The sequence below is a fragment of the Amborella trichopoda genome, chromosome 12 (genome assembly GCF_054954075.1).
Source record: "Amborella trichopoda isolate Santa Cruz 75 chromosome 12, AtrichopodaSantaCruz75HAP2 v2.0, whole genome shotgun sequence".
NCBI classification, from domain to species: Eukaryota; Viridiplantae; Streptophyta; class Magnoliopsida; order Amborellales; family Amborellaceae; genus Amborella; species Amborella trichopoda.
In genome coordinates this window covers 45,823,639-45,849,630 of record NC_142347.1, presented here as the reverse complement: position 1 = coordinate 45,849,630, position 25,992 = coordinate 45,823,639, and the positions used below count along the sequence as shown (strand labels likewise).

Below are 25,992 nucleotides of genomic sequence, written 5' to 3'. Positions count from 1 at the left end.
GTAGTAGAGATAGATCCATAAGTCTACGATCCAGTTTTTTAAAATGGGTGCACTATACTATAAAAAGCAAACCAGCACTCAAGAACCCATTATAAAATGCAATTTTGGCACAAAAAACCCTAGCTCAAAATGCAGATCTAAGTGATTTTTCAGCACTTTAACATAGATTGTCTAGATAATCTCCATTAATAATATAGTAGATAGTATAACTAACGTATGTTATTTTTAGGTCTTGAAACCTACCTTTATCGGATTCATAAAGTCTAGATCATGTGATCCAAAACCTTTTAAACATGCCAACTACAATTTCAAGTGAATTTGAGGTGCAACCAACTATTTCTTTTTTTCGTAAAAAGAGCCAAAGCCTTGTACTAACTATTTTCTCTGGATTTTGGACTTTGGCAACCAACAATGGCTGGGTTTGAAAAGGCATTAATTGAACAAGATCAGTTATCTTGAAAATATCTTTATAAAGTTTTCCAAATAATAGTGAATCAGCGTGGCCATGTTCTACAAAAGCATATAACAATTATAAACACATCAATTTATCAAAATACACCTAACACATACATATCAACTATTTAATATTGGATGAGATTTGTATAAAGCCGATGCTCTAAACAATCAAAGTAAAGCGCACCTTCATATAGTGTCGAGAAATGTGGCTTCAATACTTGAAATCTTTGTGATAGCTTTAAAATATATTTTCATCGTTAGTTATAAATTTTAAAGCTTAAAAAATGGTGTATTTTGAGTTGGTCTATGAAAACTTGAAAATCTTAAATATTGACGGTCTAAAAATGTGTTACAAGATGCATTATTTCCAAAACTTGAAATCCATTTTCTTCTCATGGCATCTTGACGTCGAGATGATCAATTTGATGATATTTGGACATCAAAACATCCTCTTATAGTGAAATTTTTTAGGTCGGCTTTAATTTGATTGCTTACAGCCTTAGCTCCATATAAACTTTTCCCATTAATATTTTACCTTTTTGCAACTATTCCAAGTTATAATCATGTGTATATTGAAATTAAATAAAAGAAGAAAGGTGTAAAAATATGTAGTTCACCTCTTCAGGGTATTTTCAGAAAATTCCCTAATAAATTTAAATAAAAACATATCTAAATTTTTATTAAGGTAGTTCTCTTTTGTTTTTTACTAAATAATTCAATAAAATTAAAAATGATATAGAGAAATTTGCAGCAAACACTGTGTGAGGATGAAGCACATAAGTCAAGAAAATTGAGGCAGTTCATGTTCAGAGGCATTGTTCCGTATTTCATGATATATCACATGTTTGACTAGTGTTGTTATAGGATAACATTGTAAATTGGAGTGAGATCCAATAGAAAACAACGGGGCATGGTGCTAGGGCCCACTACCCACTGGACTTGCCCCTTCCCTGTTGGACCAAGCCACAAGGAATCGGCTGCACCGGCCCACTAAGTGTGTGTGAGAGAGAGATGAGTAGGTGAGGGGGGGACCAGTGAGGGTTGGGGACGGTAAGACCGGCCCCACCCTATTATGACAGTGAGGCTACGACTATCTTTTCAATCAAGGGATATTGCTGTATATTGTTATATATACGTCTGTGTCGAAAAAAAATAAATTTTTTTTTTTTTTTCAATTACATCTTTCACAACTACATTGAGAGAGAGACGTAGGAAGGGCACGAAAGGAGCCTTCCGCTTTGCAAAATAAAGAGGAGAGCATGACATTTCTCTTATCTCTATGCCATCCAATATAGAAATTAGTCTTTCATGTTGCAGACTGTTGAATCTGAGTTGCATTTCTCTTATCTCTATGCCATCCAATATAGAAATTAGTCTTTCATGTTGCAGACAGTTGAATCTGAGTTGCAGGTTCTTTTGAAACCAAATGTTACGTACCTAATCAGTACGCTCCAAAACCTTTGAGTGATGGAAATATGTAAAGTTCGATTCTTAAACCACTAACAACTGCCCCATAGAAATGGCGGTGGGTGGGGATAAAGATGAGACGTGCTTCAGGAGTAAATTTTGGAAAAAAGGTATATATATTCTACTCGTCAAGTTTTTCATCTATATATACCCTTTGGTGGGAAGTGTCTGGACCCTTCGAAAGTACCAAAAAAATAAAGATAAATAAGGCACCCCTCCCCCAAAAGAGGCCTCTCAAAAAAAAAAAAAAAAAAAAAAAAAAAAAAAAAAAAAAAAAAAAGGGGAAAGAAAGAGAAGGTATTTTTTTTTCCTTTTTTATTTTTCGAAACTGCCCAATTCTTTTTATTTATATCCCTTGAGCCAAAAACAAAGAACATAAGACACCCCTTTCTTTCCTCTATCATCCATTCATATGAACCCCTATTTTTCTTTCCCTAGTCCAACCCCATGGTTCACAAGAGAGAGGGAGGGGTAGGGACAGAGAGAGAGGGACGGGGGCAAAGAGAGACAGAGAGTTGGGAAATAGGGTGTTTTATGCTTTCTATTTTGGGAAACTGACATTCTAGAAGAAAAAAAAAAAAAGAAAAAAAAATGGAAATTGTTGTCGGGAGCATTTGTCTAGTTTTCTTTTGTAATTTACTGGTTCCATGGGCTTTCTATGGACAAGGAGTATATATGGGATGAAAATTTCACGGAGGGGGAGCGCATGTCTGTTACCCTTAACTTTTTCTCAAAAAACCCTTAGATTAGTTAAAAGAAAAAGTTTATATAAGGTTGCAACTTTATACTATAAATGTAAAAGTAAGGTGCATCTAAAAAATATAGTAGACAAGAGAGTTTTGAAGTTGGAAAGCTTTTCTATTGATCATCTCGACCTTGAGATGTGTAGTATAAAAAAAGAAAGAAAATAATTTCAAGTTCTAAAAGTAAATCATCTTATAACAAGTTATCTAGATTGTTTATTTTCTAGATTTTGAAGTATTTACAGATCTAGTCAGCTTGCATCATTTTTGAAACTTTCAATTTCATGATTAGGGTTATACATAGATTTTTAAGCCATTGTAAAGTTTTTGACACCAAAACTGCATGATTTTGAAGTATTTACTGATCTACTAAACTTGCTTTATTTTTATAACTCTCAATTTCATGATTACGGTTATACATAGATTTTTAAGCCATTGTAAGGTTTTTGACACCAATATGGCATGTACTGATAAAATTTAGTGGTACCTTATACAAACCTTATAAAAGGTAATTGAGGCTATCCCAACAAACTTTATACAAACCTTATAAAGTCACACCTTATACAAACCTCACCCTAGTTAAAAATCTTGGGTGAAGTAAACAATGGAAGGTAATTAATTGAGGCTATACTTTTAGGGAAAGGTTTGAATGCTCTTCTTCAAATGTGGCCCCCATTCATAGATCCATCTTTCAAATGAACTTAGAATTTAAAATAGGGAAATGAAAATAAGTAAATCTTTACCTCATAACTCATCGAACATTGCAAGTCAAGCATTGGAATACCTCCTAACTTACTTATCATCTTGACTTGCACATTATGGTTGTGAAAACAAAAAAAGATTTCAAGTTCTAAAAAGAGTATATATTGTAACAAATTATGTAGATAATATAGTTTGCTTTAAATATAAGTGTTCACAGATTTGGAAGATCTGTACTATTGTTTAAGTTTAAAATTTTATTGTCGATGTTGGAAATTAATTTTAGAGCATCATAAAGACTTTCGTCGTTAAAAGTACTTTCCAGACGAGGATTTGAGGAGAGGCTTTATTTTATTTTCATAAAGCCTAGACCTTATAGAAACCTCATCCGTCGAAATATGGGTACGGTCTACATAAGGCTTTGACCTTAAATTGCCCATCTTTATACCTTTCCAGAAATGCAATTATGGTATTAAAAATCCCTACAATAGATAAAAATTTATTTTCTCATGTAATTATGTAATTTGAAGCTCAAAAAAATAGTATAAATCGAGTAGATCTATAAATACTTGAAAAACCTTAAGAAAAGACGGTCAAAATACTATGTTACAAGATACATTATATTTGGGTACGGTTTGTATAGAGCTTAGGCTCTAAACAATCAAATTAGAGCCTACCTTCAAATAGAATCGATAAATATGCTTTCAACACTGGAAATTTTTGTGGTAGCCTTAAAATATGTTTTCATCTTTATTTATAAAGTTTAAAGCTTCAAAAATAGTGTAAATCGATAGATCTATGGAAGCTTGCAAATTGAAGGTCTAAAATGCATTACAACATACACTATTTCCAAAACTTGAAATCCATTTTTTTCTCGTATCTATGCATCTTGATGTTGAGATGATCAAATTAAGGATATTTTAGCATCAAAACATTTTTTTCTAGTGAAATTTGAGGTAGGCTCTAATTTGATTGTTTAGAGCCCCAGCTCTACATAAACTTTTCTCTTATTTTTAAAGCTTGAAATCTCATGTTTTCTATCCATACGTCTCAAGATTCAAATGATTAATTTGAGGGTTTTCTGGCATCGCGACAATATTTTCCATTGGGTTTTTCAAGTGCGTCTCATAAAGTATAAGGTTGACGTCTTATAAATTTTTTTTATTTAAAATATATCTAAAGTCACTTTAGATTAAAGAGTATTTATAATTTTTGATAAATGATTTTGCAATTCAAAAAATAGTGCACCTATGATGATATGTAGAAAGTTATAGGCTACAAACAAAGTTTACATCCATTTTTTCTTCAAGTTCAGAATCATGATTGTCAAGATTACTGAAAAATAAAATTTTAAGTCCAAAATCTATCTCTAATTTGGATTTTAGACAGAGACTGGGCCACAATGGAATAGTTATTAGCTGGCTAATGCACCAAAACCCTGTTTGTTATTCTGAAAAGACTGAGACATAAAATCATGTTGATTTTTTTTTTTTTGATATATTAACAATGCAAATGAAGAGTGAGACATTATGTTGACGCATCTGCCCCTAACCACCGATGTCTCAACCCCATTCCGAAATCGTATTGATTTTTTTTCCTATTTTGTTCTTCTCAATCTCGTATCTATTAAAAAGTTCACGTAACAAAAACATATCATATGGAAAAGTAAGAGAGGAAAAAAAAAAAAAAAAGGGAAAAGAAAAGACAAATTCATGTGATCTCTTAAGAAGAACAAACAAACAGTTGCGATTCCTTGGGTGAATTTTCGTGTTCGTTGGTTCAACTGCCTTGGCAAGGGGCACGTGATGGGAAGATCTAGGGTGCTTTTTTTTTTTTTTTTTCATTTTTTTTAATCGTTTAATTGCTGATTAGTGTCAATAAATGCTAGAAATTAAACTGTGATTTATTCGTTACTCTTAGTCCGCCTCTTCCCCCTCTTCTTTTTCAGGTCTAGCCACCATGCAGGGATATGACCGATTTACAACCCCTGTATTTATTTGTCAGGGGACCGTACCAGCATGGGTTTCGGGTGGGGAATGAGATTGAGAAGCAGTCTCACTCAGCCCGTCATTCCCCTAAAGCCCTTTCTTTTAAATGGATGGCCACTCATTACTTCGATCACCCAGCCTCACCAGCCTTGAAAGCTTGAATTTCCCCATCCATCCCATTCGTAAGCTCATCCATCCTTCCCGCCATAAGCTGCTCCTACTGCCTTATCCCGACGTGATAGCCTGGCCTATCAAACCTTTCATTCCGCCATCCTTTCTGGTTGAACCACCCTCTGATCCTTCCCCGCCTTCTTCCCTCGTCTCGTTCTTTCCGGTGTTGGGTAAAGGAATGGAACCTCTATCTCATCCCTCCGAACCACCATAAGCTTTTGATCTCCACCCCACCTGATCACCATCCCTTGCCGATCGAGCGTGATCTGAACTTCCCATCCCTTTTCTGGCCGATAGCGATGAAGGAATAGATGCTTGAACTGATCGTCTCACCCTCAGCAATTGGGAGAAAGGACTAAATCCCTCGCCGGCGAGGAAGAAGCAGTAGGAAGAGTAGGCGATCGTGGGGATTAGCCACCAGCTGATCAAACGAAGGAAACTATAGATGGAACGCGATAAGAAGCGTGAGTAGTTGGCCGAGAATAGCCTTCCTTGACACAAGCCGTGATCATCCTACCCCTATATGGTCGTGTTGTCCTATCCCATCCCTTGCTGTCATTGCTTCTCCACTTGCTCATCCATGCCTACATGGTTCAGTCATAAAGTAGTCCTAGGCAGTCTATCTATCGCCACAAACCGTTGATGACCTCCCCGTTAAAGAATCCTATGTTGGTGATTCCCTCGTTCCAATGCCCGCTGATGGGGAAGCGACTAAACTTGATCTACCCGCCTCAAGAAGGAAGGAACTAGCTATTGATGAAACTGAACGAACAGCTCTAGTCGGAATTCGAGACGTTCTAACGACCCTACCTTTCCCATCAGGCAATTCCGAATTCAAAGTCTCCGATTTCCCATCCGCTTTTGGATTCGATCCCCTGGCCAGTAAGGAATAACCGGTGGCATATAGCTCTGTTCCTCTATCCCTCTCTTTTTAACCACTCACCGCTGTCATCCCTAGGAATTGAACACTCGATAACGGGGAATAAAAGAGTGGTGATCCATTGGTCGAAGAAGGGAGAGAAAATAATGTTCGATTTCCACCGCTAGATGCAGAAGAATAGAATGAATTACTTGCCGAGAAGAGTGATTCTATGGTTGGTCCATCCCCTCGAGAAAGAGAAGTCATGGGTGCCGTTTGAGGAAACAACATTGGGTCCTCCTGCCACAGCGGAGCCCGTAGTGGACCGATCCTTCCCGGAGGGAAAAGATTAGTTCGTGCCCTTATTCCCTATCCTGCCTGATTCCCTAGGTGCTGAGAGTGGTTGTGCGATAGCAACATAAGTTGTGGTGATAACCCCCCCAGCAGAGGAACACGCCAATTCAAATGCCAGAATTGAGGAAGACACTGATCGCACTATTGATTCATTAATGTCCTATCCGCTAGCAGTCGGTTGATCCGTTCAATCACCACCCAACGATCCGAGAAGCGATCCCTCCGATGCCGAAAAGGTTTGATAGTCAATTTCATCCCCTACTGGCGAGCTCGGTTGATCCAAAGGCCTATCCGTCATGGTTGGGCTTTTCTCGGGCATCAGGTTCCGGTACCCATCCATCGCATGAACTACTCCGATCAGATAGGCAGGCACGACATTCATTTGCCTCTATTTCAAGCCACCTCAGCCGCTCGAAAGCTCCTCGCACCCTCCCGCCGAAAGAGTAGGCAAGTGATCGTACTGGTCTATCTGCCCATCCCTATTCGATTGACAGGAAGACTATCCCCGACGCTTTCCCCACCACCTCCTCTCTCTGATTCTTCCTTCCAATAAGATCCCGGGCTCGATTGAATGATCAAAACTACCTATCTCACCTATGCCGAAATAAAATTCCCTATCTCTATTGTCCGCTGATGACTAGTAAAATGCTTTTATGCCGTATCCTCCACTCATTGATTGCCTTGCCCTACGGAATGGAAATTTGAGATTCACTTTTCTGTTAAGTCCTTATTAGGTCGGTGTTCCGCCTCTCCGTCGCCTTTCCCCGGGTCATGAATGAAACCAGCAGCCTCCCCTTATTCAGAAGTTGAGTAAAGACCCGCGAATGAACCCGAATCCTGGATCTTTCCGCTGATGCACCACCTACCCACGTCAAGTTGTTAGGTCATGAAGAAGCTATTCGACCTGCCCCACCTACCTCTCTTTCTCCAGTCGTAATTCCATTAGTGGTGGGATAGCCTGTTGGGTCGGCCGATGCAAACAAACCTCACCGCCGCTATAGACGGAATGGGAGGAATAGAGCCTGCCAGCTGTTGATGGATGTCGATGCCTTCCCCTCCCACCCGGAAGAGTTGAAAGTCATGAGTTGGCCAGCCATCCAGGCGATAGAAACGGAATCAGTAGTAAGAGAAGAAATCCGATCCCCTCTTCCTTCTCGCCTGCAGAGGTTGGTTGGGAAGTCGGGGAGTACTTTTCCCGATGAAAGCATAAATTCACCCGTCCCCAGGCAAGTCAGTCGTGATTCCCTCGCTATCCATCCCACCGACCCAATCTCTAATGCTGCTGCAGGCGCTGATGGAAGTGGATGAAAAAGAGATGGAATGCGACTGGTCGTACTTCCGTTAGTGTTTGGACGGCTATACCATTAGTGGATGGTCGAGCTGATTCCATCTCCACCCTCTGATTCCTCCACCACCCTCTGATTCCTCCTTTCCACCCCTACCTCGCTACGACTTTCTAAATGCCAGGAGGATGCACGTCGTTCAAGCCGACTAGCCGTCTATTGAATCTCCTTCCACCCCATCCTCCGTGAAAGACTTGCCATTCCCAACACCATTCGAAATCCGAGATGCGTTCGACCCTTGAATCGATATGAGATCCTTCCCATTAGATATAGTAAAAAAGGTCGTAAAAAAAAGGGAATCCGAGAAGGGATGGAGAGGATGGAATGAGCCACCCCCTCCACTACTTCTCTTTCACGCCTATTCTTGTCCAAGCAGTATCCCCTTCGTCCGGGAAAGCGAGTCAATTCCCGCCTTCCTCGGCACCAGCCAACACGGTCTCGATGTTGAGAGTCACATCCGTGCCTCGGTTGTGTTTTATCACAGAAAATGGTGTTCTATGGGTTTGGTTTGGTTATATGGGAAGATAATAGGTTCCAAGGACAGAGTTTTGGCTAGCTGTCAACTGGGACCCGCTCCCTATACTGTCTAACTTAGAGCTCACCTCAAAAATTTCATTAGAAGATATTGTTTTAATGCCTAAATATACTTAAAACGATTATTTCGACATTAAGATGCATGGACATGAGAACAAAAAAAAAAAGGATTTTCAGTGTTGGAAATAGTGCATCTTGTAATACATTTTTGGACCATAAATTTTCAAGATTTTCAAGTTTTCATAGATCAGCGCCATCTACACTATTTTTGAAGCTTTAAATTTTATAATTAAAGATGAAAATATTATTTAAGGCTATAACAAAGATTTTCAATATTGAAACCACATTTCTCGACACTAATTGATAGTATGCTTTACTTTGTTTGTTTAGAGTCTCAGCTCTATACAAAACTCACCCTATATATATAAGAAAAAACTGTGATTAACCCACTAGCTCATATATGAATGTATGAGCCCAATGGCCCAGATTGAATCTGGGTCTATCTGATGGTCATGACTTTATTTTGTATTTGAATTTTAATTTTTTTCTACAAATCCAAATCATTTGAAATTTTAGGCGTGTGTTCTTCTTATCAAGGCGCGCCAAATCGAAATATATAAAAAAATTATTCATGAAAAAAATAACCAAATTACCCCCGAAACGTTTTGGGGGTATTTTGATTAATTTATTTCATGTAAAATATTTTTTTGATATTTTTCAAAAAATCAACTATTTTTTATGACCACACTCCTAAAATTTCAAGTGATTTGGATTTGAAGAAAAAATAAACTAAAATTCAAACTCTACCGGACATCCATGATTGTCAGATCGGCCCAGATTCAATATGGATTGTCGGGCTCATATGTTCATATGAGATGGTGGGCTAATCCTAGCTTATATATATATATATATATATATATATATATATATATATATATATATATATATATATATATATTGAATATACTACAAAATGCCTATAGGCGACAATGAACAGTGATTTCGCCTACCTTCATAGCCATCCAAACTTCATTGTACAGCCTACAAAACACCTAAAGGCGAAAATGAATTTTACCTACCCTCATCACCATCTAAACTTCGATACTACAAAACACATATAGGCGAAAATGAACAGTGATTTCGCCTACCCTCATAACTATCCAAACTTTATCGCACGGGCTACAATACACCTATAGGTGAAAATGAACAGTGATTTTGCCTACCCTCATTACCATCCAAACTTCATCGCATAATCACATTTGTCCGGTAGTATTTCAATTTTCATTTTTTTTAGCAATCGAAATGATCTGAAATTTGAAGCATGTGTATATCTTAGTGAGACGAATCTAATAAAAATATAAAAAAATAATTCATAAAATATAACTTGATCAAAATACCCATGTAAATTTTCGAAGGTATTTTGGTCAATTTATATTTTACAAATTATTTTTTCCATATTTTTATTAGGTGCTTCTCACTAAGATGTACAGACGCTCCAAATTTCAAGTAATTTGGATTTGCAGAAAAAAAAATGAAAAATTGGAACACTACCAGACAATTATGATCGTGCGAAGAAATTTGGATGATGATGATGGTAGGCGAAATCACTATTCATGTTTTCCTATAGGCATTGAGAAGTATATATATATATATATATATATATATATATATATATATATATATATATATATATATATATATATATATATATATATATATATATATATATATATATTGTTAGGCTACACAACTTGGTGGTGTAGACCCTTAAAGAGCTCAACATTTTTTGACAACAATAGTGGACAATGACATTACTGATATGGTGTGTGACATCACCTACAAGATGCATTAATTGTTTTTAACTACTAATATAATGTCACTACTTTCTTATAAAAATATCTATTATACCCTTCTAAATTATCAAAAATGCCCCTACTTGAAATATTTTGTATTATAATTCAAGGGTATTTTATTTTTTATTTCTATTAAGAATTTCTAGTTTACCTTTGACTGATTACTTAAAATACTCTTAAACAAAAAGTTACTATACTATAGGATAAGGGTATCTAAATATATTTATATATTTTTAGTTTTATTTATAAATTTTAAAGATACAAAAATCATTTAGATCGAGAAATCTATGAAAAGTTGAAAATCTTGAAATTTGACGGTCCAAAAGTGTGTTACAAAATACACTATTTCGAAAACTTGAAATCCATTTTTTTATCATGTTCATGCATCTTGATATCGAGATGATGAATTTGAGCATCAAAACAATATCTTCTTATGAGATTTTTGAGGTAGGCTTGAATTTGATTGTTTAGAGCCTTGGCTCTATATAAACTTTTCCCATATATATATATATATATATATATAGAGGGAGAGAGAGAGAGAGAGGGAGAGAGAGAGAGAGGAAAACATTACGCAATGCCTATAAGTGAAAATGAACAGTGATTTCACCTATGTTCATCACCGTCTAAAGTTCTTCGTATGGTCACAGTTTTTCGGTAGTATTTCAATCTTTATTTTTTTTTTTTAACAAATTGGAATGATCTGAAATTTGGAGCGTGTGTTCATAAAAAAATATGAGAATCTAATAAAAATATAAAAAAATAATTCGTAAAATATAATCTGATCAAAATACCCTTAAAAATTTATGGGGGTATTTTGGTTAATTTACATTTTGCCAAATATTTTTTTTCCATATTTTAATTAAGTGCGCCTTATTAAGATGGGCCTACGCTCCAAATTTCAGATCATTCTAATTCATAAAATAAAAATAAAAATTTAAATACTACCGGACAATCTCGACCGTACTTTGAAGATTGGGGATCAGACCCTTCTAAAGCCAAGAGATTATATTCCTCAGACTTCCCAAATAAATATTACAGACATGCTGATTACATTGATGCCTGACATAAGATACTGACACTCCAAAATCCATATAATTCTCACACTTGGTTCTTACAGTTTAAAATGCCTCTAAATACTCCATTTCTAAACTGGTTTCGTAACTGGTTTGCAACATGGGGATCTTTAACCCAAATACTACCTGAACCTCTGCAACTCTCTCAAAACCTTTTTATTAAATTCAATGGGAGTGATCCCAACATAGATTACCACATTTATTTTATTGCTATGTATCAGGTACCATGGATCGTCAAATGGAATTTTGTGATTTCCCCAAATAATACGAATAATTTTGAATATATGCCATGTTTAGGCAAACAAATTGCCATAAAATGGTGGGACGTCTTTGTCTACCATAATATTGAACCAGACAATATACAACTCAAGCAAATCCCTTTAGCATATGGCTCACATTCATACTCCAACCAAAATAGTTTGGCAGAATATATTACCATGATGAAAAAACAAAATCCCAGAGCCACTAAGGAGGAATTAGAAAAACAATTAATGAAAATATTTTAAGAAGAGGCAGAACCTGCCCAAATACATGATGCATCAGACACACCCAGCACTCCCAAAATAGAAATACCACTTGACACACCAGACCCATCAGGACATGGAATGTCCCAAAAACATATCCTGTATTAACTTAACAAATTCCAGATGTACATACCAAAGATTCTCGTTCATCCCTTTCAATAGTTTGTGATGTGACAGAAAGCAAGACAGATGTGACTAAAGTAAGGCAGACATGATTAAAGTAAGGCAAAAGTGACTAAAACAAAGCAGACGTGATTAAAGTAAAGTTGATAAGACAACACTACCTACAGACGTCACTAAAATAAAGTTGATAAGACAGCACTACTTGATGTGACAGCCACCACCTGTGCCCATTAAAGCTAAACGACAAATGCCACCTATAAAAGCCACCGACAAAGTCAAGTCTACCTGTCTACAAGCCGTCTTTTCTCAATAAAGAAAGATTCCTTCATCATCGAACGGACCACTTGGCATCCATCCAGGCCCTCTTTCCTCTATAAATAGAGGGCACCACTCCATTCGAAGCAAGGAGCAGGGAGCAGATCCTCAGAGCATTCCCTTGATCCCCTGAGCAGCCTCTTTTCTCATCTTTCTCTCTTTCTTCTTTGTAAAATCCTTTATCTATGTGTGATTGTAACCACTCTGTATTACTAAGTCACTGTCCACCAGAGTGGAAAAATTTCTGCAGTTATTATTTGTGTGTACTGTAAGTACTCTCTCTCTTCATTAAGTTTGTTTCAAGTTTGTTTTAGTTTGTAACGGTTTGATTAAAGTTGTTTGTAATAGTTTGTTTACAGTTTGTTTCAGTCTGTAACAGTTCGATAGTTTGTTTCAAGTTTGTTTCAGTTTGTAACAGTTTGTTATTTTGTTTCAGTTTGCTTTAGTCTGTAACACTATTGTTTGTAACAGTTTGATAGTTTTGTTTAAGCTTGTTTCAGTAAGTCTTTGTAACAGTTTACAGTTGTTATGATAATACGTGTTGTATGTAGCATAAAAATATATCGAACTACTTATAATATATGGATTACTATTGATATTACTCCTATATCTCTCGTAATTATTTTAATATTAGGCCTCTATTTCGGTTATTTAAGGCTAATAGTTTAGGTACACATGTTAAAATTAACACCAAGATCTACTACTGTTACTATTGATTGAGAACCTGCAGATATAGAGCTGAAAAACCATGAAATCGTGCGTCTCCCAATCTTTTAATAGTTTTTCGATTTGTCACAAAACTCACTCGAGTTGGATGGAGGACCAAGCCTTCGGGCCTTGGACTGCTGCAAGGCACACCCCTAGCCTAACTTTTATAAAGATTAATAAGAGAATCTAATTTGGAGAAGGAAACATGCATAAAAGCATGGGCAATGGTTACTTAGTAGAGGAAAGGGTTCTTGGTCTACATTCATTTAAGTAGTTCTTGATAGTGGATACAAAAACTAGAGCAAATTTTCAAGTCAAAAAACAAGACAAAATAGATTCCTTCAACACGCCATTTGCTAAAAACCAAGCTAACTTAATAAGTTACAATCATTTAAATAACAATTACAACCGTTTCTAGCCTTGTAGAACCACGGTAAATAAACTCAAATTCTCACCCTTTATGGGGCAATTACATATAAAGCAAGACTAACTTATGAATTAAACTTTCATAGCTCAAATTATATAAACTATCTCTCAAAGCTTAAATACATCATGCAACTAATCTAAACAAAATTATAAGAAATAAAATCAAGTAAACATGAAATTAAAATGCCAAATTAAAATAGAGAAGCCATGATTCAAACCCCTTGTGCCGGGGCACACAATCGGGCCCTATAAAGACTTAATTTATCCCTTCGGATTGTACACAAGTGGTTTAATCTCACAAGAGTGTCTAATCCAAATGAGAAGCAATTACACATATTAAAATCACTTCTTAAGATATCAACATATTGACATTATCATCCAAAATAGAATGTAAAATGTTTGAATCGAATCGGATAAAGAACAAGAGAGTTATGGCTAAACTACACACGGTGGTCCCTCAGACCACAAAAACAGTCTTGTATGGAAATATTATAAACCCCCATAGGTAAAAACGTGATGAAAAAGTCCTGAAAATTATATAACACTTTGAGACTAAATTATTTGATGGATTTGAAGTAAATTAATTAAAGGATACTATGCATGATCATGGATTCTTATGTATATAGGCTTATAACTTATGAAGGACCACACTATGAATAAGCATCATGAAAAAAATGATCAAATGGGAATTCTAAGATCAATAAAACTTTTCTAAATTCAAAACTCCGGCAACTATAGATACCAAGAATATGATCTTATGAGAAAAGAAAATTCAATGGAGTTTACCTTGATAAATCCACACTATGGACTTAAACATAAGAAAGAAGGACTACCATCAAGATCACGATTAATGAAACTCTAAAAACTCTCTCTCTTCAATTTTCTCTCACAAAACATTAGAAGAAAGAGTGGAGCAATACTTTCCCAAAAGGTTCAAGAGTTGAGATAGTTAGGGTTTGAGATCTCATTATGTGCTGTTATAAAGGGCAAAGAAGTAATTGACAAAGCTCACTCATGTGAAGATTTCTACTTTTTCAAAGCCAATCACATTGTAAATCTAAAATTTCAAATCAATCAATTTAAAGATAATGTCCCCATCACACAAGTGTGTGAAGATATTTTTCAACTCAAATTTGAAAATGCATTTTCTCTTTAATATCAAATAAGTAAATTAATTAAACTTCACACATGCCATGCAAGACCATGTGTGAGTTAATTAAGACATGTGATAAAAATGAAACCTTAATTTATAACATTATATAACAATATATAACAATATATAACAAAACACTATAACACAACCCCTTATAAAACAAGCAACCAAAAGCCAATCTAGTCCCCCGCATAGGGATCAGCGCCCAGTTGGGCGGTGATTCTAGAGTGAGGCGTGGTGTGCCACATGACAGCCCTATGGCCACTCGGACGCTACATGGCACTACCAGGTCAGGACTAAAGTGGAATTTGAGTCAAACAATCTGAAAACCCTTATTTTTTTAGCAAATAAAATTCCAAAAAATTCTTTAAAATTCACAATAAATATTTAAAGTATTTTTAGGAAATTATTAGGTTTTTCTCATCATTGTAAAAGCGAACAAAAGTATAATGAGATCTCAAGCTAATAACTATTGGTATCGGAGTACTTCATTGGGCTAGTCTCGAATGATGTTCCGTCGAGTCTCAAATCGACCCAATAAACCTATTTTCCACAGTCTAAAGCAGAGACACATAATTGGCCATATCAAAGTCGCTGAGCCAGAACTTCTGATCATTCTGCTCTTAATGGATTATAGGTGTACCTCAGTGGGATATGATCTAACTCAATTACAGGGGTCCTCTCAAAGCATATGTGCACTGGCTCTTCCAAACTTGGATAATGCATTTGGAAGACTGGCTTCCCGTATGAAATGAAAATACATATGCCATACAATGGTCTCGTGTCAGGATACATACTTATGTCCCATAAGTCTTGACTAATCCTACAGGGCAAATACTCAATAAGTACTCGAGTTCTATTTTTCTCGTTTGGATTCTCCAAGCCTTGGCCGATTGCAGCTAAACATAAGGCTAACCTATAAAATCCTAATTAGAAGGTGACCCTCACACCTCTTTGAGAAATTACTTTATCAACACGTGAACTCTTGTTGCCTCATGCGTACTCGAGGTAAAAGAATTTGGGCTCCACTTCGCAAGACGTCAAGATTTCAATCTCTCAATCGCTCCCATTGAATGAGAGACTACTGTAAATTAGGCCTTGATAGGCTATATTCCCAACAGTTTTTTGAGTGAATTACGTATGGACAAAAAAAACAAACAATAAAATTAATCATTTTTAGGTTAAAATTACGCAGAAGATTGGTCTATCTGAGGTTTTTTTAGTTTTTCAAAAGTACCCCTCGGTCCAAGGATACCATGTTCGAACTACATTTTAGATTATTTTTTTGCCAATACTAGATTTGTGGCCTAATGTTTGGGGTAGTGCCCAATCGGTCTGATGTTAGCATCATTGGACTGCCTTCTGTAGTGCTCTTCAAAACGGTCTGAGGTTGACATCCACAAACTACAAAAACTGACTCTGTTAAGCTTTCAGAGGCAGTCCGGGCTGCTCATTCTCGGACCGCCTTCTCTGGTGCTCTTCAAGGCAGTCCAAAGTTGGCATCCTCAGATCGCATTAGCTTATTTGTTTGCTAAGAAATAAGGCGGTCCAAGGATGCCAACCTTGGACTTCCTTTTGCATTGGGCATTGCCCCTCACACTAAGGCACTACCATACTAACGAATAAACTAAAAAAATTTAAAACTAAAAAGTGGAGCGAGAATGACATCCTCGAATTGAGAGGTAATTTTGAAAAAAATAAAAAGCCACAGGTTGGCCAGCCTTCCATGTAATTTTCGCCCAAAATTCGCCCATTTCATATTTTCCATCTCTTTTTTTTGTGTCCATACATAAATTACTCTAGTTCTCTGTTCATGTGAACCATAATGTACCCTTCAAACGTACAAGTGGATAATATATTTTCGATTTATAGAACCTTTAATATACCTCTCCTGCATTATATTCACCAAAGAAATCTTGAAATGCAAGCCCTTATGATACCTTTCCCTCACAGGCTTCACCAACAAATGTTGACAAGCAAGGAAGTTTCCAAACCCAAAATATAACAAAGAAAAAGCAATATTAATACTTTCCACTCTACAAGATCCAAAGACTCCCTCTTCTTTGGGGCTCTCCATTAAAAAGGTTTTGGGTTGTACAAATGCAAAGCATAAATGAGAAAATACATTTGCAAGGGAGACATATACTAATATATTCAAATACAAAATTCAGAATGTGCATCATTTTCCATTGATGGATCCTTCCTTTGCTTTCCTCACCTATGGAAAGCCATCTTCCCATTGGGGGATTGCGTCTTGTGCACCTCCATGGTGCCAAAAACCCCATACGTGTTGCTTTCCTCACCAGCTACTTCATCATCACTGGGTTGATCAGCTGCCATCAATTCATCAACATACTTTGCACTTTCAATCCTCAATGACATCTCCTTCTCCTTAATCCCCCAACCCTTAAGAGTCTCAACCACTACCCTCATGTTGGGCCTCTTCTCAGGGTCACCTTGAACACATAGCCCAGCTACATGTATGGCTCTCCTCAATTCACTCTCCTCATAGTTGCCTCTTAACTTGGGATCCACCAATTCATGAAATTTTCCCTTTTCTATGAGGGGTTCAGCCCACTCAGTTATGGTTTTCTTGAGGCCTCCAGGTAGTTTCTCTATTGGTTTTTTACCTGTGACTATCTCTAGCAGTAGGATCCCATAACTGTAGACATCACAGCTCTCGGAGACCTTACCCCACATAGCGTATTCAGGGGCGAGGTAGCCGAGCGTGCCCTTGACGCGCGTGGTCATGTGACTAACACCATCAGGGATGAGCTTTGCAAATCCAAAGTCAGCAACTTGGGCCTCGTAGTTGGAGTCCAGTAGCACATTGCTTGCTTTGATGTCCCTGTGGATTATGTGGGGCTTAGCCTCTTGGTGCAAGTACCTGTGAAAAGTTGAAGCAATTTTCATCTGTTAGCTTTTGTGTTCTTCCATTGAATGGGGGAAAATGAAGCAATGGACCAAGCCACATAGCATTGACAATGTCCTGCCTGGCTTAATTGTTTTGTATAAATGAGAATGGAGCATTTAACTGGTAAACTGTCTATTTTCATACTTTGAAGAAGCTGAATGGCCTTGAAGCATATAATGGGAATGGGATATCTTTTACATTCATGTTTTGTATAATCTCATAGTAATTTTACTTGAGACATGGCGGTCTAGCAACAAACAACTTCAGTGTATGGATGATTGATCCACGTTTGTACATTTTCTCATTGTATATCGAGAAAAAAACAAAGCAAAAAAAAAAAAATTGCTAAGAAGTAAGAAGTCATTCTTTGAAAGAATGGTATTAGTTCAGATTGACAATGGATTTGATATAAAATTCATGGAGTTGAATAAAATGGTTATATGAGATTAGGGAATTGTAGGGTTGTCAACTAGGTCTGGTCTACCCGACACGAGTGCAGCCGACTCAGAGTAGACTCCATGGTCATCCGTAGGTTGGAGGGGTGGCAGCAAAATTTTTTAAAAATTGGGATCTTACAGGCCGAAACTCGCCAAAATTTAAGATCACAATGCGAACAATTCGAATATAGTTAGGTTTCAGGGCACTTACAATAGGCCTTCTGCAGCACCGATGGCAACATTCATTCTTCTTTTCCAATCAAGCTGAACTTCTACTGCGAATTGGCCATGTAAATGGGAAAGCAAGCTGAGATTGGGCATGTAATCATAGACTATGAGCCTTTGGTCCGCACCAACGCAGTAGCCTCTAAGGCCAAGAAGGTTCTTGTGTCTCACCCTTCCTAGAACCTCAACTTCCACTGCAAATTCCATCTCTGCCTTTGAGTTCATAGCCTTCAATTTCTTCACAGCTATCTGCACTCATGTGGAGAAACCAGTGTTTAGAAACATGGAATTGGGCGTTGAATCGGGTGTCGGATGGGTCTGAGTCATCTTTGAGTTTCGAGTCTGATTGGCCAAGACTCTGTCTAGAAGCCCCTGTTTTGGTTTGTTTTGTTTTTTTTGTTTTTTTGTTTTTTCACTTCTTCTCTAAATACCTGCTAGAACTCTATCAAACTTGGCGCGGCACAATCAAAAGACTTGGGATATCCAGGTCTAAGCTATTCGGAACCGGCAAGGTGACCTGACGGTTCTAAGTGATTCGGGTGAGTATGATTCAAACTAACGAAGTTTATGGATATTGGGAGAATCAAAGGACGAGAAATCGAGATATCATACAAAACCACCTAGGTGTTAAATGAGCTGAGGGCACACGTTTGGTATGTGTGAAAATATTTTCGTAAAAGTATTTTTATATGAAACCCCATTTGACTTGGTGTGGCAATGTTTTTACAGCAATCAATCCTAACACATTTTTTACATTAATTAGTAATTAATTAGTGTGAAAAAACTCCTATACTTAATCATATAATGAGATTCTTTCATTTGAAAATACTTTTACAAAAATATTGCCCTTAAATAAAGTCACCAAAGGGAGCGAAAAAAGGAGTCGTCTTATATGTAGAAGTTATAGTTGCCGAGTATTGGTACAAGCATTAGTACATGACAACATAGGGACGAAAAAGTTCAAAATAATACTAATGTTTCTACTATAAGATTGTATAATATAGCTCCTTGCATTTAGGAAAAAGTATATAAGACGTCATTATACTGTAGAAATTTTGTTTCAATTTTGAAAAATCGTACAATGATCATCTTGACTTTGAGATGTAATAATTTTTTGGCATTTATAGATCTCTTCGATCCAGTTTTGGAGTTTTAAATTTCACAATTTAGCGTGAGAAGATATTTGTATGCCATTGTAAGTATTTCCGGCATCCAAACTCATCTTTAAGCAGGGTTTAGAGGTGCATTTTACAATTGTTTTTTAAGCTTCACAACTTACACAAATCGGATCCTTGCTTTGAGTACATGGATGTCTTTAGCCATCTATACAACTCAATGATTTTATTGGGGCAAATTGAAACGGCATTTACATTCATTATGTGCAAAATGGCATGAAAAATATGTGTGACATTGTTTGCAATTTATTCAGAATAATACCTATGAGACGTGCATTCAACCCTTAGAAAAGTTTATTATTCTCCCGCTGGAGTATATTGTGTATCTACTCCCTCAATATGGAAGTATAATTTGGGTCTGACATTTTGGGAACCACCTAAGGGTCACAAGATGATTATTTTCCTAAGTAAAACTTTAAATTTTGAGTTTTTTGACATTTAGTTCTCGCCCCTCAAAAATTGGATGGTCATTGTGATACAATATTTTTTCTTAATACATAGGGAGCTCAATTTGGAAATTCTTTTACTGAGGTTAGTCTACAGTTAAAAAGATTACATCCCCAAACTAAAATTAGTCCTATATTGGGTTTTAGCCGAGGGAGTAAAAGAAAAGTTTACTCCCAAGGGAGTATAAAATCTTTTGGGTAAACCTTAAAATGAATCACTTAATACTGGTACAATATAATTAGGAGTTTGGCATACGGATCCATCCGTGGCTGTAGAGGTATGGTACATCTTCAAATTTTATGAGGGTAAATAATTTTGATGTAAAATGTTCTTAGGATTATCTCAAAATCTATTTTTATATCTAATTATAAATTTAAAATTTCAAAAATGGTTAAAACAAATAGACCTATAAACATATGAAAATATTAAAAATGGACGGTGTAGATGATATGTTGTAAAATACACTATTTTTACGACTTAAAATCTTTTTATTTTTTATGGTAATACATCTCATTGTCGATATGATCAATCAAAAGGCTTTTTAACATTAAAAATACCTTTTTCGATGATGGATTTTTTATGTGCATCCATAGTTCTACATTATAAGGTTGCATCCTTATATAAACTTTTTCCATCAACTAGATATAAGATCAGTTGATACGAGTTTCTAATTGTCATCCCTGAATAAACATGAAAATGTACCTGCAATCCATCAGTGGTCTTCCCCCAATAAACACTCCCAAACCCTCCTTCTCCAAGCTTGTATTCTTCACTAAAACCATTAGTAGCAGCCTGCAGCTCCTTGTAAGTAAACACACGCCATGAGTTACCACCCACATCTTGCACCATCCTGCATAGACAAAAGCCCAAACCCTATTTAGAATTCCTCTAAAACCTCCTCTGAATTTGAAGCCATCTTGAAGATCTCTAAAACCTCTACTTGATGTAGAGATTAAAAAACAAGGCTCAGAGTCGGGACACGCAATGTGTCTGAGTCATCTTTATAGACTCGAACTAGTCTGGCTAGGAGTCGGGCGAGTCTGTACAAGTTGTAGTACTAAAATGTATGAACTGTCTGAGTTTGGACAGCTTCCACTCAGACTCGGCGCATTGCTGAGTATAAGGAATTCGGGCGAGTAGGTAAGAAAAGGATGCTAACCCACGGTTGGACTCCTTAGCTCCACAGCACCAGCCTAGGAGTGACCCCATGATAGAAAAGATACCAAAACACTGGAAAAGAATCCCAAAAGAAGGGACTATGAATCTTAGAGAATGGTGTGTATCTCTAAATGCAGGATTAGGAGTTTGTAGCTGGAAATGAGGAGGTCTTTTTGTTGTGAGAGAAGAAGTTATGGTGAGGGATTCGAGCTTGCAGCTGGAAATGAGAAGTTCTTTTGTAGTGAGAGGACTTTTTTGGTGAGAGATTACAATTTGCAGCTGGGAATGAGGAGATAATTGTGGAGAGAGAATGGAGTTAGCAGCTGGAAATGAGGAGGATTTTAGTAGGAAGAGAAGGAATTATAGTGAGAATAGTGATGGCTCCAAAACAGTGCCGTCCAAGGCCGGCCTTTAATTATGATGTCACCAATGGCGCATGGAATAATAGGGTCGAATTTGAACGGGTAAAACAATGGCCTTAAATTTTTTCTATTCCTTTCTTGATTTTCTTAAGTAATTTAAATAGAACTTGCTAAAAACCTAGGAATTTGAACTCGAAATAGGAAGAAATTTCATTTTCAAAATCTTTTGGGAGATAATTTCCGGGGAGTTTTTTTTTTATGATTTTTAAGGTTCAATGTTTGGGATGATGGAAAGTAAGAAACCCTTTAACATGGCAAAAATTGCATAATTTGAAACTTAATATTTTTATAAAGAGGTACTATATTGTGCTAAACAGCACAATATTTTAAGGTACTATTTATTATACAACCAAAACCTTATTATACAAAGAGATCACAATTACGAATAATGGTTAGATGCAAAATCAGACTGCTTGGGGAACCCTACAAATTTTTTTTTTGATTGAGCACCCTAATTAGATGCACTCTTCAATTTTACATCCGTTGTCCCAAAATGATTTGACCTCCTTAATTATAACACCAATTACATTAACTTCAAAAATTGAAGAAAAAACACGTACGCACACCGAAAAGGTCGTTTAAAAAAGCACATGTGTGCCTGAGAATAAAAAATTTAATGCTTGTGCAAAGCGAGTTTCAATCTCTTGGCTGCGTGGTATGGATTTAAGGATCGAGTATGCAACTTTGCCTTAGATAAATCTTAAATAATATGGCCCCACAAATAATTTATTTTTTTTCAAGAAATTTTAATTTTGGTAATTATTTTCATAAGTAACTTGGCAATTAGAACCCTTGAGTTCATGTTTCAGAGTTTTCCTAAAAACACATGACTACATAATTGGAATTGGGGTTGATCCGTTTGTTGTTAAATATTGTAATATTACATCTCAAGTTTGACTCCTAGAACAAAAGAAAAAGAAAAAAACTTGGTCGGTCTAGACTCCGAATTAGAGATCTCCGATCTCGACCTAATGTGCGATTACATGTCATATCCTTGGAAATTTACAAGTTTCCTCACAGTAAACAAAGTACAGATAACCACCTTAGAATCAACGAATATAATTAATATGACTTTTGATGGTTAGAATCAGCAAGTATAATTTCTGCAACTTTTGATAGCCAGAATCAAACATTTTATGGTTTAGGACTGTAGTATGTACTTTCATGCACTCCCGAAGTTGTGGAGAGAGTGAGAGTAGAGAGAGAGAATAAATTGATGCGTTAGCGAGAGAATTAGTGATAATATCTGATCTTTTGATTGCGTGTAGTTGGGCTTTAACCAAAGGAAGTGGGCCTAGAAATCCAAAAAAAGAAGGGAAAAGAAGCCTCAATTCTTCTAAAAGACAGAGAGCCCAAGAGGTGCATGTTGGCCAGGTATTGTAAGGCTGCACATTGGCCATCTACCATCCATCAATTATGCACGGCCGGTAGAGGTGCCCTGAAGATTTTGCAAAGAAGGTGTCCAAATCTCCAATGCTATAATTTATCAATATCAAAATTATTTTGATTGACAATTAAAGTTTTATTCTCCTGATTAAATAAATATACGTTATGAGACAGTATTGTTTCATCAATCTTCCTCCATATGACCCGATCTTGAAAAGTCATAACGTCGGAAAAAAAAAATAGCAATGCAATTCATGTTCTTAATAACATATCTAGTTAACTAGTGTGTGGACCATGCACTGTATACACTTGTATAAATGTCTTTTTTGGCTAAATTATATTGTGTATAATATTGAATTATGCCAAAAAAAATTTGTGCTCTCGTGTGTATTCCATATTTCACTCCCTAAAATAAAACCCTCTCAAGAGTTATTGTTGGGAACCCCAAATGCTGCATATGTAACCTCGTCAACCCCGTGACCAACTTTAAACAAACAAAACTTTCAAACGCCATATGTATACATCTTAACAATTGAACAACGGCCTGCCTAATTTTTAGACGGTCAAATCTAAATGTTTAAGATCTGAAACTCTATTTTTTAAAAAAAATAATTGTTAATAAAAAAAGAAAAGAAAGAAAAACCAAAAAAATCATCCAAACTGTGACGCAATTATACAGCATATTCTCCCACGGGTGCATGGCTGTTTAATCTGATTTGGTCAATCTTGAACCCGGAATCTGTTTCATCTTCTTGAGACAAGAACATGGCGAGTTGTGAATAAGAGTCGTCTAAATCTAAATGTTTAAGATCTGAAAATCTATTTTTTTAAAAAAATAATCTTTAATAAAAAAAAAGAAAAAAGAAAAAAAAAGCCAAGAAGATCATCCAAACTGAGACGCAATTATACAGCATATGTTCCCACGAGAGCATGGCTGTTTAATCTGGTTTGGTTAATTTTGAACCCAGAATCTGTTTCATCTTCTTGAGCAAGCACGTGGCGAGTGGTGAATAAAAGTGTGCTATTTAATGGGCTGATTGTTGTCTTCTTGCTGGTCTTATGCTGCCTTTGCACCAACAAATGACAGATGAAATCGGAATCCATAATTGTTGTATTTAAAGAGGAAGAGCCGCTCCAAAACGAAATTTTCTTCATGAAAGATCCAAATGCTCATATAAAAATCCTCTCTCTCAAATTTGACTCATGTAAACATCCTAATGCTCATAGAAAACTCCTCTCTCTCTCTCTCTCTCTCTTTCTCTCTCTCTCTCTCTCCAAATACGTGTATGCTATGATAGTACCATAGATATAGTATAAACATATGCTATGTTATCATGGACTATAGCATGGGCTATATACTCGGGAGTCTCTCCCCCCCCATATTGTATATACCGTGTAGACATGCTATCATGCAAAGGAAAAAGTTTAACTAAAGTTACTTTAAAATGTAGAATTAAAGATGCACCTCAAAAACCCATCATAAAAGTTGTTTGGATACTAGAAAACCCTCTAATTGATCATCTCGATATCGAGATATATGAATATAAAGAAAAAAAGATTTCGAGTCCACGAAACAGTGTATCATGCAACACATTATTTGGACTGTCCATTTCCAGATTTTCATGTATTTCTATATCTACTTGATTTGAACCATTTTTAGAGATTAAAATTTTATAATTAGAGATGAAAATAGATTCTCAAACTATCTTGAGAATTTTTTATATCAAAATTACTTTTATGATAAAATTTAGATGTGCACCTTAATTGGATTGTTTAAGGTTCTAGTATTATGCAAACCACACCCTTATGCAAATATGGCATGATAGTACTAGGGTGGCAATGAACCGGGACCCAGACCCGACCCACGTCTGGATATGGGTCCACACAATAGGCCCTAGGAGTCGGGTCCGGGTCTGGGTCCATGTGGACCCGACCCCAATAGTGTTATTATTTAAATAATAATTAATATACCATCTTACTAATATTTAATATATATATATATATTTTTTTTTTTTAAATTTTAAAACTTTTCTTGGATCGGGTCCGATCAGGTCAGGGTCTGAGACCGGTTTCGGGTCTAGTTGGATCAGAGGCCAAGTCCCATAATTTATTTTGGATACCCGTCCAGACCTTTTGTCGTCCCTAGTTGGGGAGTGATTCGGGCAAGCAATGGGTCGGACTACCCAGTCTGTCCCTGAAAGATTTGGGCATAGGTAGGGGTGGCAATGGACCTGGACCCGACTCATACACGACGGGTATACCCCGACACGGGTCTGGGTATGGGTCCATGTTTTGGACCCACGGGTAGGGTGCGGGTCCAATAAGGATACCCGAATAGTCTCGGGTACGGGTCTTGCTATACCCGACGTAGCTGGTACCCGAACCTGAATTTTTAGTTTGTCCAAATGCCAAACTCCAACCCTAAAGTCGGTGCAATACTTTTGGTCTTTCCCTGGTTCCCCAAGTGGCCAAATCCCATCGCCATCCTCCCTCTCAGCAATTCTCCCTCTCTCAATTTCTTAGAGACATAGCTCTCTCTCTTTCTCTCTCTCTAATTGCCCACCCCTCAAAAATCAGTTTTATGTTTTTCACCATTGTAGGCTACAAAAAAAGGAAGTTCATAGTGAGGGTGGTAATGGACCTGACTAGTGGGTCCAACTTTTCGACCTGACGGGTCTGGTCCAGGTCCAAAACTTGAACCCGAATATATTTGGGTTTGGGTCTGGGACCGGGTCCAGCTGGACCCGACCTAGTGCCACCCTAGGCATAGGTCATAAAATATAGCGTAAAGAGCGTGCTTGGACCAGGCCACCACGCTTCGAGGGTCAGGATAGGAGCCATGGCCCGCCTAGCATAGTGTTTCCCCTCTAGTTTTTCACTTGTTTTTAGAAAATAATTTTTTAGGCCCAACCTGGTCTTGGGCCAAGGCCCTCCAATCTGCTTGGGCTGGCGCTATAGGGATCCTGGGCAAGCTCGTGCAGGCCCGGCCTGTTGCCATCCCAAAGTGATGTATCCTTGTGACCCGATGAAAAATAAAAT

The 25,992-nt window shown here is 36.8% G+C and overlaps 1 protein-coding gene across 1 annotated transcript; it reads right to left on the bottom strand.

The window, feature by feature from the left end:
* Window positions 1–16,831: 16,831 nt before the first annotated feature.
* LOC18435461 (PTI1-like tyrosine-protein kinase At3g15890) lies at window positions 16,832–21,561 on the bottom strand. The gene is made up of 4 exons (XM_006845506.4): window positions 21,147–21,561; window positions 20,690–20,837; window positions 18,352–18,614; window positions 16,832–17,676 (listed from the first exon to the last, which is right to left on the bottom strand). The coding sequence occupies exons 1-4, from the start codon at window positions 21,194–21,196 to the stop codon at window positions 17,004–17,006; spliced, it is 1,134 nt and encodes a 377-aa protein (XP_006845569.3). The 5' UTR covers window positions 21,197–21,561; the 3' UTR covers window positions 16,832–17,003.
* Between the last annotated feature and the right edge of the window lie 4,431 nt (window positions 21,562–25,992).